This window comes from Argiope bruennichi, chromosome 10 (genome assembly GCF_947563725.1).
Source record: "Argiope bruennichi chromosome 10, qqArgBrue1.1, whole genome shotgun sequence".
NCBI lineage: Eukaryota > Metazoa > Arthropoda > Arachnida > Araneae > Araneidae > Argiope > Argiope bruennichi.
This window is the reverse complement of record NC_079160.1, coordinates 115,069,753-115,089,249: the sequence shown is the minus strand read 5'-3', so window position 1 is coordinate 115,089,249 and position 19,497 is coordinate 115,069,753. Positions and strand designations below refer to the sequence as shown.

The following is a 19,497-nucleotide window of genomic DNA, read 5'->3' as shown; positions in this document are numbered from 1 at the left end:
AAGTCTTTGTGAGCGTTCTTGCTATCACCCTCTAAGAGCATCCATTGAAAATATGTGCGGGAAAAAATCAAAATAATACACTTTTTTTAATTTTTATATTTTTGTAATTTGTATAAGTTTTATTCTTAGAAAATAATTTTTTCGAAGCTTGAAAATCCAGAAAAATATGCTAGAAAAAAGTCTTTCATCGGGAAAAGAGTTAACTATTTTTTTTAAAGATAAATGAATGTAATCTGATTTAAGAGCTATTGTAATCTTATTTTACACTGTTCCAAACTTAAAAATTTATTTATTGATTGGTTATTACATTTTTTAATGTTTTAAGAATAAAAATAAATTTCAGAATTTAGAGATTGAATTGTTGACTGTCATTAATAGTTCACGAATTTTATAAAAATACAAAAAAATCTTGCTTTATAACTTTATTTTTTTTATATAATAATTATTTGTTATATTCTCAACATTTACTATTAATAGTAATGATCTAATTAACAGTTACTGCGTCAGAATTTCAAAATTAGTAAAATAGTGCGCACTATTAGTTTTATATTAAAAATTAAAATTTTTTTTAAATTCAATTAAATAGCAGAGAATATTAGAAAAAATAGCACAGAACATTAGAAAATTTGTTATAAAATTTTCATTTAGAATCAAATATATTAAAAAATTCCAAAATCTTCCTAAACATTTTAATATTAACAACACTTCCAATAAAATTTCCAATTTTTAACATTCTCTTCAATGATTTTTTTAATTATGACAACTCCAGCGTAAAATTTTCTGCTACAGTTCAAATCTTCGTTCGATAAAAAGAAAATGATCCAGAATATTTAATATATTCCTTCATATATTTAAGTGCTCAGAATAAACTCTATTGTCTATCTTTCGAACTTCAGCAAATAATTTTATAAAGTGAGATTCATGATGAAAGATCCTTAAATCTAATAAATGTTTAGAAAAATTGTTATCGTCTCCAACAGTGACTAAATTGTGTCTCAATGAATTAGATAAATTTATGAAACAGGAAAGATTGAATGTAACTATGGATAAAAAAAACTTGCAGGAAACGTTTTTTAACTAATTCATTTCATTTGGTATCTGAAAAAAGGAGATATCTTTCGGCTCTGTATTATGTCAGCTTTTAAATTCTCGATATCACTCAAATTGTTTTTATGTTCACTTTTCGTTCTCCTTTCAAAATAGTCTTCATTGTGACCTGTTTCATGTGGTCAATGGAGTACTATACATTATTGCCATATTTCAGACATTTCTTTAATATTTTCGGAACTTTACTTTCAATTAATTGATTAAATTAAATTTTAATTACAAATAAATTGATGTAACTTAATAATAGATTTGAGAAGAATTGATTTCAGGATTTCCTAATATTTATAATATGCTGTTATTAAGAAAAAAGAGAGTAATTAAACTTTTTTAAAAATATGCTTTTATTTACACTAATAAATGTGAGTTTCAAAAAAATTGTTTTTAAAATAAATTTATTACTTAATTTTGAAAAATAACTCCCTTTGAAAACATATATAAATTTAGTATAATTTCTTAAATAGTTCGAGTATTTCCTTTGCTTGCTTTTATGTTACGCCTAGAATATAATTACACTTAATGTACAAAAGAAAAGTTCATCCCCCTTATCTGATCAATTTATGCTTATGTAATAATTAATATGATTAAAGATTATCGCTTTTAATAGAAGAATATTTTCTTCGCTGTGGCTTACATAAATTCAATGGAATTGTCTTGAAGGATTCAAAAAAAGTCATGTCCAAATTACTTTTGCACATATCTGGATATAAATTCCCTACGCATTCAGACAATTACAAAGTTATAACCTGGTTTCCTTTAACAACCAAAATGATGTTACACCTCTATAATTTCCATTTAACAATTCCCTGCGTGAAATTTCTCTGCAATCAATTAACCTTGAGAGATATAACTTGCTTTTGAAAAGATTCGTTTCCAAATTTCAAAAAACAATCAAACCGATGCATGTATAACAAAAGATTCCTCTTCTGGACAAACACCCACCAAACAAAATGCCAAACTGCCCTTGACCCCTCCAATCCCTTCAGTATTTGGCTTCGAATTTTCGCAAAAAAGATTCACATGGGTGGCATACTTTCTTCGTATGACCTTCGCTGCGTGTACGTCCAGTGGCTTCGTCTTTTTAAACGCTGGGCGGGATTCATATTCGAATCCCAGATAGATGACTCTGTTATTTTCTTTCTTTACCTCTCATCTTCATCGCGGGTGTCGGTCACGATTAAATTCCTTGCGTCCTTTTTTCTTGAATCACAATGTTTTGAAAAGTGAAATATAAACAGACCGCCTTGTTTATTTGCTTGCAAGAGAGAGTTGAAAGAACAGCGAGGGAGATTTGCATAAAGCACCGCAACTGATCTCTGGATTTGAGATCTGCGAAGGTCTGAGGTGAAATCCCTCTCTCTGTATATGTTTGACCTCGACATGATTCCATACCGGGAAACGTCTCATTATCTTATCATTCATCTATCGTGGGTGGACGTCAGGTGTAATGAATATATTCCCCAAATGTAATCGCATCAATGATATTTGTTTGCAAGCTTATGATTATAAAATTCCTAACTATGAATAATTAATTGTTATTGATCATCCACAGGTATGGTTTATTTTTTTTTTAATCGCTGAGAAATATGTTTTATTTCGTGGGAATTTTAATGATTTGGCATTTCCATCTTTGCCTGAATTTGAGTTTCTACTTGTAAAGAGTTGTTTTATGGCAAGGAAAAGATAAGCAAATATATTCAAAAACAACAAATATATAATTTTTTAGATTATGCAAATTTATTCAGTTCACGATTCTCCCTATATTTTTACATGAACATGCAGAATATGAATACACTGTACATGAAATGAAAAAGTGATAAATAACTACTACTTTTGTAAACATACAAACTAATATCGTTCAATATTTCAATTACTACAAAAATTTCTTTTGCAAATGGTTGAAGAATAAGACACAAAGGGCGTTTGATGTTAGTAAATAACCGATTTATGCTTAATAATAGAAATATAGGCAAGAATTTTTAAAATAGGAGACCATTTTTGAGGATTTCAATCTATAGCTTTGCATGCTGCTAAATATAACTTTTAAAATAATTATATGTGCTGAAAATAAAATAAAGAAAATTAAATGAAGCTGAGGTTGTCTTAGTAAACTGAAAATTTTTAAGGAATTGCAACTGATTCTTTTAATTGTATAAATATTAAATGAAAACAAACAAACATATGTGAATGTATAAGAGTTGTTTAAATTATTATCATTATTATTGTGGTTTCTCCACACATAATAACAATAAAAAATTATCTAACGCAGTTATCAATTTATTAATGTTTAACTTGAAAAAGTGAATGACTGTACTATGTATTTAATAATTCAACTTATAACTAGGAAAAATTATGTAATCATTTTCTCATTCCTCTAGTGAGCCACAAATTATAACATCCAACTATACTGCACTCATTATATATCTTCCAATAATCAGCACTTTTAAGGTATTGTTTCACAAAATTACTCCACGAACATAAGAAATTCGGAAAGAAGGTCTATGAAATTCTCTTCACAGTTAGTTAATTTAAAATTCTTTGGTGAAAATAACCTTTCTCAAAATCAGTCATATTTAAAGCATCACTAGGAAGACAAATTATCTACATCTCTTAGTAAATTTTAATAAAATAATTGTTAAAATATATAACAGTCATAAGGGAAGAAATCTTTAAAAGAAGATGAATCATTTTTTCATATTTATTTAAAGTCAGTTACGATACTATAGTTCATACTTATGAATAATCAAAATCATGAGATTCTCTGAAAACCATGTTAACGCTGCATTTAATATTCGATATAAATTCCCATAAATGTTGAACAATATATTTTTTACTTTTTCGTATATAAATGTAGAGAAAGTATTGTAATTATCGAGAAAAAAATCCGAACTGGAGATTTTAACGAATCTCCGATTTTCAAACCTCCCTTAGTTCGAAAAACATATTTTTGACACTACCTTTGTCTGTCTGTGAACTCGATTAGTCAAAAACCTTTGAGTCAGACAGATGAAATTTGATGTACGGGCTTAATTTCTGAATATGGTATATCAAAATTTGAATAAAACTCATTAAAAAAAAATCTCCATTTTTCGATTACGAAAATACCACTGTTCGAGTACAGAGAAACTTGATAACTACATACATGGAAACCTAGATATATAAAATTTAGAACACATGTTTAGCATCAAAAACATAAATTTTTTAATCAAATTTTGAGCCGAAGATGCCAAAATAAACATTTGTCTGTCTTTTCTTTCGCTTGCATGTAAGCACATTGACATAAACCAATGTAATTCGGTTTGTGATCTTGTATCTACAACTGTCCATGTTAAATTGTGTCCTTCAAAATACAAATACGCACGATAAATTCAATATTAGTGTTAAAAAAGATCGTTATTTCGTAACTATTGTTCGCCAATGGCATGCAAGGCATTCGTGGCCTTACCCAAAATACCCAATTTTATGCGGAAAGTGGGGGATAAGACTTTTATTGGAAAGAATGCAAGAAAGCTTCGGGAAGACCACTAGCACTGGTTTTGTCATCACTTTAACAACAAATAATGCTCATTACCTGTTGATTCTCACGAACACTCTTAAGATACCTCCCTCCCCCTATTTGATTTATTGAATCTAGCAATGTTAAACCATGAGTGGAGTTCTTTTAAATTCAATATAACGGGTGGAACATATACAGGAACTATAAACAGGACTTTTCACATGAAACTAAAATAATTGGCAGAGTACTTAGGTGATCTAGTAATAAAGTCTCGACTATGAAACGGGGTGTTTAGGAACGAAACTTGATTCCGTTAAAGATCTGTCATATTTGCTATCCTGGTGCACATAAAATTTGAAGTCCAGGATCAAACATCTTCCCTCATGTGTGGTAAGTCAGCCATCTAACTCTCCGATCCGCAACGAAGGCACACGGATTTAAACCATAAAAACTGAATGACCGGACCGCCGCAACAGCAACATTGGCGGTAACTGTGGTTGACCCTAAGGGCCGTCACCGGCCAAGGTACAACCCTCCCCGAAGGAAGTACGTCCCGTCATCGATGGGAGGAGCCAGATCCCCCACCTATTAGTGTACCCTCCAGGGTGGCGAGATCCAACCACCATGCTGGAAGCATCTCATCCTCATTTCGAGGTGCCCCCCCCGGGGGTCCACAAGTATGGTAAGAAAGTTTAGACAGAATGGTGCCAACTCAAATGTCTTTCTCGTCGTACGACCGTGATTCAAAATTTTGAGGTACATCAAATACAGCACTTATACTGCATCTAATCAGGATTTTAATATAACTTATTTGAATTAAGCTAAACTATCGACATCAATAAAAACTCATTTACACTGTTCTTTCGTATTTCTACTCAATACCAGCATTCACCTGTTTTGAGTTTAAACGTGTCTGATTGGATATAAAAAGCAGTGAAAAAAAGCAAGAAAAAAATCTGTTTTGATCAATGAATTGCTTATAAATAAAATGCACGGATGAAATTGCGTAATATAAGACTTATGAGTCTGAAAATATTTTCATTAATGAAAGGGCAATTGCATTACGTAATGAATCAAAAGGTCGTGAGAAGATAAAAAACAGCCTTGATAATGAAAGGTGGCTATTACGTATTAAGCCCAAGGAGATTTTTTTATGACATCGCCGACAGTATTTTTATTGTTAAAGCCACCCGTTCAACATGAAATTGTTATTAACAGAAGAATATAAATTTCAAGTGAATTGATTGTTTTTGTTTTGTTACAACATTCATGCACTAAATTTTTATTAATACTCTTAGATGTAATCATACGCGGCACGACATAAGATTTTTTTAAAAAATATTTTATCATATAAATACAAATTGATTAATTTTTATATTAAATGAAATCACTATAAATTAAACTATACTGAAGGAATATTTTATCAAAAGAATATGTTGATACTATTTTTTGCTTACTAGTGTAATCTAGCCATAGTTGCCCCCAGATAGTTTAATTTAGTTATATTTCTGCCCGATTCGAAACAAATCAAGAGAGAACTCAACTGTTTTCGAACTGATCTCATTATTCTGAATCATAATTAAATGAAAAGAACAACACCTACTCCATTCCAAATATCCACGAAGCACGTTTAGTTGAAACGTGCAGATAATGCGCGTGTAACGTACGTTTGGTAAGCACAGTTGGACCTTCTTTGGGGGGTGCCAGTTCAGGTGTCGTCTTCGTCATCTGCCCACGGTTCAAAATTACGAGGTCCGTCCCAAAATAGCCCTAGTGTTGTTTTACAACGGGACGTTAATATAACTAAACTAAAACTCAAAACTCGATCTTTATGGTTCCAAAATTTTATCATAAAGCAACCGCGAATTCGTAATTAATATCGATGCTTTCTATTTTCCAATTTTCACTTAAATTGCTTATTCAAAAAAAATTATTTAAAAATTGGTGGTTATTTTTTAAAAATTGGTGTGCTCTGATCTATTTGGTTCAAACTCATCTCCTCACACTAAATTCAACGAATCCTTGCTAGTAGGGAAAGAGAAAATTCAATTTCGCCACTGGTGGATTTCCGACCAAATTGATTAAGCAACTACCTAGAATAGCTTGGCTGGAAGGGGGCGGGGACTTTTTAAAATTGAGCAGCAGGCTGTTCAGTTTAAAAATTATTATTATATTAGTTACCAAATAAATGTGTAAGTAAATACAAATTCGATTTATTATAAAACATGTAAATTCATCACTAGTATTGTGTAAACTGTTATTGACTAGGTTCCAATTTGCTTCATTACAATCACTTAGTTATTTCAATATTTATAAACATCGAACGTCTGGTTTAATATTATTAGATACAAACATGAATGTTGTACAGTCATGAGATATAATTTTAAAAAAAATTCATTAACATGCAATGAACCTAAAGAAAATAATAAACATGTTGAATAAATTAAAAATATGCAGGCATGTGAAAATAAATTGGCCAAAAAGATGCTCCTCAAAATGTGCATTGACTATGGCCTCAAAATATCTAAATTCATCACAGTGTTACGAAAAATGAATTTTCTGTGGAAAGAATGAGTTAGATATATTTTAAATTATAAAAATACATATAATTTTATATTTTGAAGGATTTTTTTATTGCTATTTAGTAACTGAATGTGTACTACGATTTTCTTATTACAGCTGGCAATTTTGATTGGGCCTGTGTTTGATACAGCTCTTTAAATGATTCGCTATAAAATGCGCAGATTGTTTGAATGCTTCTCATAAAATGTTTCATTCTTTCTTAATTTGAATCAATAAACTTTGCCAAATCGGATAATTTCTCTTCTTTTTTAAACAGCGCGGTAAAAGTAATTACTACTAAACGCGCAGGAAGCTGACAAGTGGAGATTCCTAACGAAAAAAAAGGGAGGGGGGGGGAGGCAGGGAACCAAATGAAAGAAACATTTCGGAATACAATAGATTTCACTTGCAGCATATCACAAGTTACACTATAGAAAAATACCATCACAACGTATTTACCGCAAGACGCTATGTACTTGTCGAGTATTTAAAGCCTCTAATGACTCACTACCATTTATTAACTGACGTCATTCACAAATGAGTGGGAGGGGCAATCGGTTCCACTATTACCAAAACACCTCATGCAAACATTAGGTTGTTTCCTTTAAAATAAACCCTCGAAATGAGACTTTAAGGTAATTTCTAATTTAGCATTTCCTTCCAAAATTATTAATTTAATTATTACTGTATTGTTATTATTATTGTTGTAATTAATCTAATCTAGTGCAACGATTTGAAATGTATTTAGTTTTACAAACCATTCCAACACGTGTGGCGAGCATTGAAATTGTGAACTCGAACTGCATAAGAAATTAATAAAAATGGTGGCAAAAAATAAATCTCAGTTTATGCATTCATTGCAGCAATGAAGTTAATGTTTAAATTCTGTGTATTTAATTTCTATAAAAAAAATGGAGGGTTGAAATGCTAGTTTATTTATCTTCAAGATAAAACACTAAAAAATGCATTGAAACGCATTTTCTTATCTTTCGTATTTTCTAATCTTACAGTAACAACTATCAGAAAACATATCCCAATTTCTCGTATTGCATACTTTCTTGATTATACACCTGAATGTGTTTAACAACTATAAATCTAAGGATTATACCATTGTTAAATTCTCGTAGAGACCTTCAGAGGCATACTTATGTAAATTTAAAGTATTCGTAATGGTTTTTATTTAAATTCCACGGATTCACAATCGGCATGAGAAGTACCGAAACATTCGGCCATGATTTATGCATGAATCAGCACGCAGAAAGGTGCCCGTCTTCGTATTTCATATGATTTCATTTCCTGAAAGGATATTTAAATGACTCTAGAAAAAATATGAAAGGCGAGAAACCGGTACTTGAACAATCAGGCTAATGAATGTTTTCTGTTGAGAACGAAACGGAAAAAAATTACAAATGCATTACTTCCGTAATGTTGAATTAAAGTTTTATTAAAGAAATCAGATATTTAATGTTCAAAATTATCTGCAACTGACATAAAACTATATTTAAAAAGGAAAATTGGCAAACGAAGATTATTTAAATTCCTGAACTTAGTAATTTGGGAAATATGAAATGCAAATCAAAAGGATTCCACGTTTCTTTTTCTAGAATTATATAAACAGTTGTAAAAACACTGAATTACATTTATAAATGTAAGAATATATATATATATATTTAAAGTCATATTTTCATACAAAAAATAATACATGCATAATAAAATTTCCAATAATTTATTCTATTAACAAGGTAAAGCACAACAAACTTCAGCTTTTTTTATTTTTCTTGAATAAAATTCATTCAAACCACACAAAATTTCAAAAATACCAGTCAGAGAACAGAGAGACATATAATTTCAATTTATTTTAACAAGCTTGAGCAATTAAATGCAACATCAACCTGTTGTTCAAGAGTTATTTATTGCGTAACACTGGTACATTACTTTCAAGAGGATAAAAATATCATATAAGAATATAATAATGATAAGCTTGAAAGAATTGTAAATGCGCAAATATAAAGTGAGAAAAGTTATGAAATTAGTCAATTATAATGCCATTGAATACAAAGCGCATTTTATTAAACTAAAAACCAGATAATGTTGTGATTAAATGAACTTTAAAAACAATATTTGAAAAGAGTTTAACGAAAAAGATTTGTCACACATTTTGAAATCGTTTGCTAAGAATATAACAGGAAAATGCAGTTCCTTCTTCTGAATCAAAGGAACCAACTAAAAAGAAATTAATTCTTTTCTATAATAAAATTTCCTTACCTTTGTCATAAGATTCAACATGAAATGTCTGCTTTAGTAGAAGTGGATCCATTCGTTTATGAAGCTAAAATGAAACGTTTAAATTACTATTAACTCTAAAAAAGAAACTAAAAAATAGATTAAAATGAATATACCTATTCTTTATAAATTCATTGGACAAAAATTTTTAACATAATTTAGTTTCGAAAACAGCAATGTTTTTATTTTTATCGTTTGTGATATTTTGAAAGATAATTCTTGATAAGAAAAATACATAAGTTCCTGTTTTCTTAATTATTTTTCATGTGTTATAAAAAAAAGTGCATTTACTTGTTTTGGGGAATTATATCATTACTGAATAGGTATTTTTAGTATTAACTTGGCCTTAATAATTCAAAAATTCTTTTTGATCTTTATTTTAACTGAGAAAAAATAAATTTCTTATATAAAAGAAGCTACAAAACTATAAAAATTTGATTTTTCTTAAGCTCTACGATTCATAACACTTATACGAATATTTAAAATAATGATTTAGCTAATTTGGGTCCAAAATTATCAATGATAAATAATTATAGAAAAGCATTCCTAAATTGAGCTAAATAAGCATATAAGAGCTTAAAAATTTTCGAATACATAGAAATTGCTTCACTCAAAAGTGAAAAATAAATTGAAATAGTATTTAACCCTTAACTGGGGACGTGCGGTCTGTGATACCGCTAGCGATGGATTTTCGGTCACTCCTATTCTATTTTTAGCTCATTTGAATAGCTCCCTGTTTTGTAGCTCCCTCTGTAGCTCCCTGTTTTGTGACCTTCAATACACGTGCACTTTTTCAACCGATTTCAGCGGATGCTTTTTAAAATAATTCAGTTATTTCTTTAAGCACGGTCTCTTAGACCGCACCTCCCTGTTAGTGTCTTAGTGATAAACAAGGTTTAGCAGATGGCGCTAAAACTTGGGCCCGAAATATCATTCAACCTACTGATCTTCTTTATAAAGCAGTTCTCCAGATACTTTTAAATGAAGCAGAAAGTGATTTTAAGGATAAGGATAATTGTACCGAAGAGTTTTTCGATGAAAGTTCGCATTCATCTAATTCTGATATGTATGCTCAAACAAAATTCATTTTGCTAGTGAAACTGTATTTTGAAAAATTTATAAAGTATATTAATATACCAAGAGATATATATACAGAATTTATAGATTGATTTTTATACTAGTTCTTAACCTGTATGTTTAAAATGACCTAGAAAACCGTGCTATGAAAGTCACACATCGATAAAAAAAAGGGTCAATTTTACTCATTGTCATTTTTTATTTTTAATTTTTCATATAATTGTTGAATTTTGCATTATATTATCTTCTATATACTTTCATATACTGTAAAAATAAATATGATTTAAAAATTAAAAAGTAATGTGTTTTTTCAAGAATATTATTTATTGCAACATATACTTTGAGAAGAAAATGCATGTTCCAACGCATTTACTTTTTTCAGTGATAATATATTTTGAAAAATTTCTAAATCAAATCTATATATCAAAAAAAATATCTGCAAAATATATTAGCAGTTTTTCATACTAATACATTCATTAGAAAATTTAAATTGAATGTAAATGAAATGCGGTCTCGTAGACCGCATCTCCCCAGTTAAGTCCTAAATTTTCACCTCCCCAGTTAAGGGTTAACAACTTTTGTTATTTCTTATTGATGAATACAATGATAACGGAGAATACTGAACTGGGAATTAAAATATTTTTATAGAAAAATCCGTTTTACTTTGCTGCACGATGACATTCGAAGAATTGATTTTATATGTTCGTCTAAAATCATGAGCACGCCAAATTGCATTTTTTTTATACTAACCTGCAAATTTGTATAGGTAGATTTGCTAACTGTAAAAAGTGTTAGAAAGCGTAGGTAGAACCACAATATTCCACCCGTCGTCTTCGCCGTTCTCAAAGCCATGATGGTACTTCCTATAAATAGATTTTCTGAAGGGTGACAGCAGCTATAAAATGAACCTGAAATGATAAAAAAAGACGAATTAGATGATCATTAGTTTTTATTAATTTTTTTATAAATATTTGCTTATTTCCCATTTACAAGAAAATAATCACATGAATGGTTAAAGGTTGGTATGGTTTTTATTGAATTCCCTTTTCAGTCTCTTTATTGTTGAAATTGCACGCTGATTAAGTTGCACGCTGATTAAGTGACAGTAGAAATCCTACCAATGATAATGAAACCTCGTCATCTGCTGAAACTCCGAGACACTGAGTTACATCTAGCCATCAAGCATTTTAGGTTAAATGGCTTAACTCTGACAAGTAATCAATGTTCAGCTTGGAATATTATATAAAAAATTATCTTATTTTTGTATATTTGATGGCTCAATTACAAGCAAATAGTTTTTCAAATGCTTTTTAAAAATACTATGCAATTTATTGACGTAATTTACACCCTCCTTGACTTTACAAGAGGTAACAAGACCAAAATACAAAGCATACAGTTTGGGGGTCGTGCCCTTGGGGTGAACCACTACCTATAAAAATTCTAATTTGAATCCATCAAAGGGTGTGACATCCGCAACACGAGGTCATGTTTTGCATATGCATTTCCCTGTTTTGACTGAGCTTCAAAAGAGAGAGTGCAGTTATATATTACTTTAATCAAATGAACAGACGGCATCAGTATGCATCACTTGCTCTTCACCCTTCAAGGGAATTTGATTTCCATTTACCATTTAGATTACGTGTGGAGACCTTTAAGATCGATTCTTTTGTGATTTCCGACGTATTTTATAATGCATGATCGACTTGTCAATAGCTCAGGTGCTTTAACATTCAGTCTCTCAAGGATGCGTTTGTAAGGTTTTACTTTTTTTTTTTTTTTTTTTTTGTGCTTTATTCGTTAAATAACATAATCGCAAAATAAACGAATTACATTATCTAATGTACCCCCCCCCCGTGAAAACATTATTTATTGTTATGCAAAGCAAAGTGTGTTGCTTTTATTGGTAAATCGTTTTTAAAGCAAATAAATAAATAAATAAAAATCATAGTCTTTACACATTCAAAAAAAAAAAAAAAAAAAAAAAAAAAAACAAGATTCGATGTTTTGATAATCTCTACACACTTTCATTTATCTAAATCTAATCGTTTGGAAATGAATTAAATCCTTCAAAGATAAATTATCAGGAGATTTTGATAAGAGTTGAAACTTTAGAAACTAGAAAGACACGAACTTCTGTATAAATATATCTTGAGCACTAAATTTAAGGAGCTGTGTAGCAAATAGTATAAGTCTACGTGTTAAGAGGTATGAATAGAGCAACACTTTTGATCGAAATAAAAGATATTCGAAATATTTCTTCAATAGTTTTCGAAGCCTGATGGTTAATCAAAAACATTTAAAGATAATTTGTTTTGAAGCTAAATCGTTCAGATATTTTTAATTAAAAATACAGATAGAAACAGATTGAAAACGACATGTAAATGAAAAGACGTATAATCGAAATTTTAATAAAAAATAGATTATTTAAAATGTTATGTAATTTATGTAATCTTTTAAAAACTCTTTAAATGTGATAGTTTTATTCGAGTTACTAATAATTTCTAACTACATAGCATTGGAAACAAAGATTAAATTTTAAAATAAAACCTTTGATCAAAAAAAGTCTGGAAAATCAGACATGTATTGCGCATCTTGAGTACCAGTTGCACATTTCTTATTTTATACGATTTATGTATATGCAGATATTCGTTATTATAAAAAAATCGTTAATCATCGTCGATATATTTATTCTTATGTACAATATTGAATCAAATTAAGTTTATTAAGTGTTTTCTGGAAGTATTTTGCAAAAAAATATAATTCTTAAAAAAAATGAATATGCCGTGTTTTTAAAACGGACTGAAAGTATAAAATTACTTTTCCTAGTTGCATAGAAATTTGATATTATTTTATACTTTTTAGTCCATTTTAAAAACGTTTTATATTAAAAATTGTTTTATTTAAATAAATATTTTCTGCTTTTAGTCATGTTTTTGAAATTTTGCAGTCGATTTTATATTAACTTCCCGATGAGCTAAATAATTGGCATTGCGCCATCTGTCGCTAATGAAAGTTTGTAATCGATTGAAAATTTCGTACCAAACAAGCAAACAAACCGACAGACAAGATAACGAGTTAATACTGCTTTGTCATCCAGTTCTGAATGATGTTTAAAATGTCAGATATCTAACTCATCGAGAAGCTAATTTAAAATTGATCACAAAATTTGCACCTAACAAATAGTTAAACAATAGAAAGCGAATTCATAAAAAAGAATTAATAATAATAAATGAGAAGATTTTTCAAAGAAAATAGGGAGAAATAATTACATCATATTATTCTTCAGAGTCACTTAAATCAGTCTGATAATTTGCCTTCTATTGATTCATCAATCAAAAAAATTATTTTAATAGGAATGGAAAAATAATGACTGAAGCAGAAGATTTGCAAATTATAGAAAGAAGGGAATAACCCATAATCGAAGTTTGAGTCTTTAGCGTCGTATAAATGAAGTACTTTCTTATTAGCTAGTTTAGTTTAGTTATATTAACGTCCCATTTAAAGGAACACTAGGGCTAATTTGCAGCGGACCTCGTCATTTTGAACCGCGGTCAGATGACGAGGACGACACCTGAGCTGGCACCCCCTCTCCATACCACACCACACCAGCGGGAGTATGTTTGGTCATATACGTGCAACAGACCCTCTTACACGACAGTTCTTCGATGGAATCGGGTCACGAGCCTGCATAGACCTGCGTGTAGGATAATGTGGTTTACAAATCTAAAGATTATAGCATACATGTCTTTTTGTATCACAGTGAAAATGAATGTTATAGCATTCAGGCCCATAAGCGCGATTCAAGGAGTAAAACTCAAATTATAAAAGCATTTGAAAAAAAAAATGTATTTCAGTATTCATTTGTCTACTGGGAAGCATCCACTTTTAGCAGTATTTGCAATATTAGTAACGGTCTATGGTGTCGAAACAGTAAGTAACAATTCTTCAGTGGAATATCGCTATAGAAGGGCGCAGCGCATTATGATTTCTTATTGCGACAGCGCCGTCGGTGGACTGCTAATCACGAATCAGCCGACATGGTTCATAAAGTCCTTGCAAGTGGTGGAAAACAATGTGCACCAGAAACTTTTGCGCGGACCATTAGGCCCGGGTCACGCGCAGTCGTGACGGCCAGGCCTGCCTAAATGTGGGCAGTTCCACCAGCAAAAACCCACTTTCTCCGTTTTGCTCCGGTTGCGTTCGGCGACGGTGCGTGGCGAATTGATTGCCCGGTCTGCTTTCAATTAGCGCCAGCCAGCCAAGGTGAAGGCAGGGAATTTACCACCGGCTGCCCCAAAAAGTGGGTTAGATTCCCTACGGATTTTCCCCTATCCGCTCGGGCCGAGGTGGACCTGTGCGGTGGATGGCCTCGAGTTCGATTCACGTGAGCATTTTTAATTGATCTCGAAAAAAAGTTCCCCCTGAAGCTATGAGGGTTGAAGAAAGATTTACAATTTTGTTTGGTCTCTGTTGTTTTCCTGAAGAATGAATTACACTTGAGCTTTTATGTTGTTTTCGTACTTTTTGTTGGAAGCGACATCGAATAAAATAAGAAACTCAAAATGCTTGAATTTTCTATTATCAAAATTTAAATGAAAATCTAAATTGTAAAATCTCAAAATAAGACAATGAACGGTTCCATTAAGTTAGTCTATTTAGAACAATTATTGTATCTTCAGCTTCAAATTTTATGCACAGGGACTTTCTGAATTGGAAAATAAATTATAGCTAAAAAGTTTGAATGTTATTTTTAAACTTCAATTTTCTTCTTTTTTTTTTCCCCTCTGTGAGCTTGTTTTTTAAATAGTTTTTTTTGGGGGGGGGAGGAGGGTTAATGAATTCAATATTTCAGCATCCCCAGTTTAAAAAAGGAAACATAAATTTTCAAGCTGATTAAAATGAAAAAATGAATAAAACTGAAATAAAACCCATTTACTAACTATTCTAATGGGTAGATCAAAACGAATAGTAATCACTGAATTGAAAGAGATGATTTTATAATGCCTCATTTGAAAGAGCTCTTTGAACGATCTTAATAAGCTGCCTAAATGTTATTGAAAAGTTTAAAACATATAACGACTCTAAAGCAGTGAAGTTGTAAAAACATAATTAAAGATTACAACAAATATGGAATGGATTACTTATTTCAGTTACACATTTATTAAATTATCTGCAATGTGTTAAAGGGTAAATGTTTTTTTTTTCTCATTATAGTTATTCGACCTGACTGCTTAAGAGAACAGAATGATGCTTTTCGCACAGCATCGTTCATTCCACTATTAAAACAAGCTAACAGTTAATGGTTTTATGTCTGTTGCTGATGAATAACGCTATATTTTCCAGGATGAAATAGAAATATAAATTCAATAATCTGCAACAGCCAGAGAATCTTTTTTAAGACACTGAAATTTTGAAATTGCTTATTATTTTGAAAATTCATAATTTAATGCTCCTTAGCAGTGTAGAGTTGTTGTTTCCAGATAAGGTATATAATTTTGTTCTCGTACTCAAATTCAATAATAATGTTTGAGTTGCTTTATTTTTAAACATGGCTATTGATATCAATAATATTAATGATTCCTTCAAAGCTAAATAAATGCTCCAATTAAATAATCCAATTCTTTAAGCAATTATCCTGTTTTATTGGATCTACACTTAAAAACTCTTTATAAAAAATTCCAAAAAAATCTGCGAGGAAGTTTTTTTTATATATATAAATGCTTGCAGAAATTTAATTACAATGGTGAATTTATAAAAATAAAATAAAATTAAAATTTTTGAAAGTTGAATATTCTTGAATTTTTATGACTGCATTTAAATGTATCTTGCTAGCGAGAAGCAGTGGTCTCCCTAAAGCTTTCTCGCACACTCTCTAATAAACTTGTCATGAGAGAGAACGCCTTACATGGCATTGGCGTAAAAGAATTATTAAATATTAAATTTTTGAACGAATTTAGCATTTTTATTAAATTTATCGTGTCATATTTGAAGAATTTTGTTGCAATTAATCCCTGGCATGCGTTAATAGTATGAAAAAATTCGTTTGGGAAAAAGCAATTTTCTAATCGATTGAAACAATATTTGACAAAAACTGCACTTGTAGTCACAAAATTCCATGCCAAATTTGACACATTTAAATCACTGCGTTTTTTAATTTCGGCGTTTACATGTTTCTGAAAGTACAAACCGACAGTCAATCAGCTCGTAGTTGGATTTGGCACAAAAATTTGATAGTTACCTACAGAAGAGATGTTAACTTTAAGCATCGAATTTTATTTTTCTAGCTCTCTTCGCTTCGTAGTTATTGTATCAACTTATATTCGAATAACCGGATATTCAGACTTCCCTTGAACAAATTTTACTCAAAATTTGCTAAAAATCTGCACATTTTGTGTAAAGACTGTATACCAAATTTCAGCTGTCTAGCTCAAATCGTCTTTGAATTATCTTTTTCACAAGCAGACAGACAGATGAACCTTTTCCAAAAATGTATTTTTTTTAATTCAGGGAGATTCAATAAAATCTCGAATTTGAATTTTTTGACGATTATTATACTTTCTCTATATTACGTACATTAGACAGTAAAAAGGAGAAATCCGTTATAACTTTTGGACAAGGTAATTCTTAAGAAGGGCGAAATTGAAGTCATTCGTTCTCTAGACCACCTGCTGCATCTTAATACTTTTTTTATATCTCAAAATCTAGTCAAGGAATAGCCTAGACACTAAGCCCTTGTAAAATTTAAATTAATAGGCATGACCTACGCTGACAGGTTAATCGGTTCCTGTAAAAATTTTCCGTCCGTTAAAATGTGACTGTCAATTATTTCAATGCAGCTATAATTCACGGCGGGAAAACCCTGACCCTCTAGGTCAGTTGTCTGCTGAGATTTTACAGCTCCAAAACTTCGGAGACTTAGTCAAAACGGTGTCGAACTCAACAATAAAAAGTATAGACGCAAGTAAGTTCATAATACTGGGAGTAATATAATGAAGTGAAAGTAATTTTAGACTTCGGTGAATTTCTGAAAAGCTTAATTACGTTAAAATAAAATATTATTCGCGCATAAATAACATAACAAAAAGCTAATTTATTTAAAATTTTGATTTAAATAATTAGTTCCTAAATTTTAATCCGTTCGGATAACCGCATTTATTTTATTTTATTTTATTTTATTAAAGCAGAAATACTTCATTCTTTTTTTTATTAAGATGTGCTTAAAATAATTGGCTTACCGGTCGTATTTTTTATAATAAATTTGATATTTATTCTTAAATAATTGCATTATCTATTCTTAATGGTTAAAATATACATAATATCTTTTCTTAAAATATTAAGAAAATTTTGATTCAAACTCATCGGATGGTATTGAAAGATAGAATATCTAGGAAGATTCCAAATATTAAAGAAAAGACGATGTAAGGTGCATTTCAACTTTATTTCATCGGATTATTCTCTCTGATAAACACATCATTCTCGAATCGATATATCTTTAAAAACCAAGTCTTTTCTATATTGATGATACGGTTGCTTCTTAAAACGCCTAAATGTTGAAAAAGATATGCAATATGCTCAAAGAGTTTAAAATTATTATTTTTAAATGAATTTCCATTAGTAGCATTCAATTTGTGATACTCGAATTCGTTTATAAGAAATTCGATTATATTTTTTTTCGTTTATTCGTCGTTTCCCGACACCATTTGTATGTCCCTTGAAGGACATGCAACCGATGCTTTAGTTGCTTTAATATATTGATCCTTTTTCTTCCATAAAACATTTCATTATTTATTACTTATTATTAAACTTCTGTCCCGGAATTTGCTTAGCCCGCAAGGTGTCTTTCAAAACAGCGGGTTTTAAAAATAAAGATTAGATTTTACGAATGTAATGAATTTTTTTAGTATTCAAAACTGTTTAGCAAGTATAACATCGCATTAATCTTTCCGACAGCAGGGTTAAAAAAGTACTTATTTCCCTTCATTACATGAATTCATAATATTCATCTAATTCTTATTTAAGTTTTCAGACTGAAAGCTTTTGACCTTTTCTTAACGTAATAAAAAAATCTTATTGATTTAAGGTACTTTTTTTTCTCTTCGTTTGTAGAAACTATAAACAATAATAACATCAAAATGAGATGATTTTGAAAAAACAGAAATAATTGCTTCTGGTTAAAGTAGCTTGCAAAGAAATTGAAAAACTCTGGATAGTATTTTTATGGTGTTCCATTGTAATAACAGCAGCTTAACGAACCGATAATTAAGCAAGAAAGAATTAAACGATGAAAATAGCAGAGTGACCTACATTTTTAAAGGTTTGCATAAGAAATATTTGATAACACTTAAGCATGTCCTGAAGCTAAAGCATAAAGTTTTTTTATTGTAGGAAATAGAGAAGAAAAGAAAAAAAAAAAAAAAAAAAAGGAGAAACGGATTTCCCTTTCTTTTTTTCCCGTACTGTTTGCAATAAAGACAGAATGTGAGTGTTTTTAATACGTTAAAAACTTTTGATCTGAAAGGAAAAAAATTTAAACAATTGTAAATAGAATCAGTTTTTTTTTAACTGTTAAAAATCAGCTCTCAATAAGGTTAATGATTTTTTTTTTTTTTTTGCTATTTATGTAATATTTTTTAAGCACATGATAGTTTCATTATAAACGCAATCATGCATTCAGTGTTTCCACCAAAATATGCTCATTTGATTTTCTTCTTATATTCCCTATTCAGACCCTATTCCCTATTCAGACACGTTATTATCCTTAATAGATTAGCTATCCCTTGTTACAGATTAGTAAACGCTATATCTTAAAATATTTCATCAAACCAAAATCATAAAAGAAATGAATTAGGTATGTTATTGATTATTTAGTTAAATTTTATACTAAATTCTCGGTTTTTCATTTTGGCAAGATGCTATTTGAAAATAATGGATATTCGAATCTCTAATCCAAACATTGGAGCATAATTAAGTGTTAA

The 19,497-nt window shown here is 30.1% G+C and overlaps 1 protein-coding gene across 3 annotated transcripts in view; it reads right to left on the bottom strand.

The window, feature by feature from the left end:
* Positions 1-19,497, bottom strand: part of LOC129989274 (A disintegrin and metalloproteinase with thrombospondin motifs like) — a 103,852-nt gene that overhangs the window by 31,793 nt on the left and 52,562 nt on the right. For all 3 annotated transcript variants that reach the window (XM_056097686.1, XM_056097688.1, XM_056097687.1), the window contains 2 exons: positions 11,273-11,430; positions 9,428-9,491 (listed from right to left, as the gene is read on the bottom strand). In XM_056097686.1, the coding sequence (XP_055953661.1) occupies positions 9,428-9,491; positions 11,273-11,374 (166 nt within the window). In that variant the 5' untranslated portion in view covers positions 11,375-11,430. The remainder of the gene's footprint in view (positions 1-9,427; positions 9,492-11,272; positions 11,431-19,497) is intronic.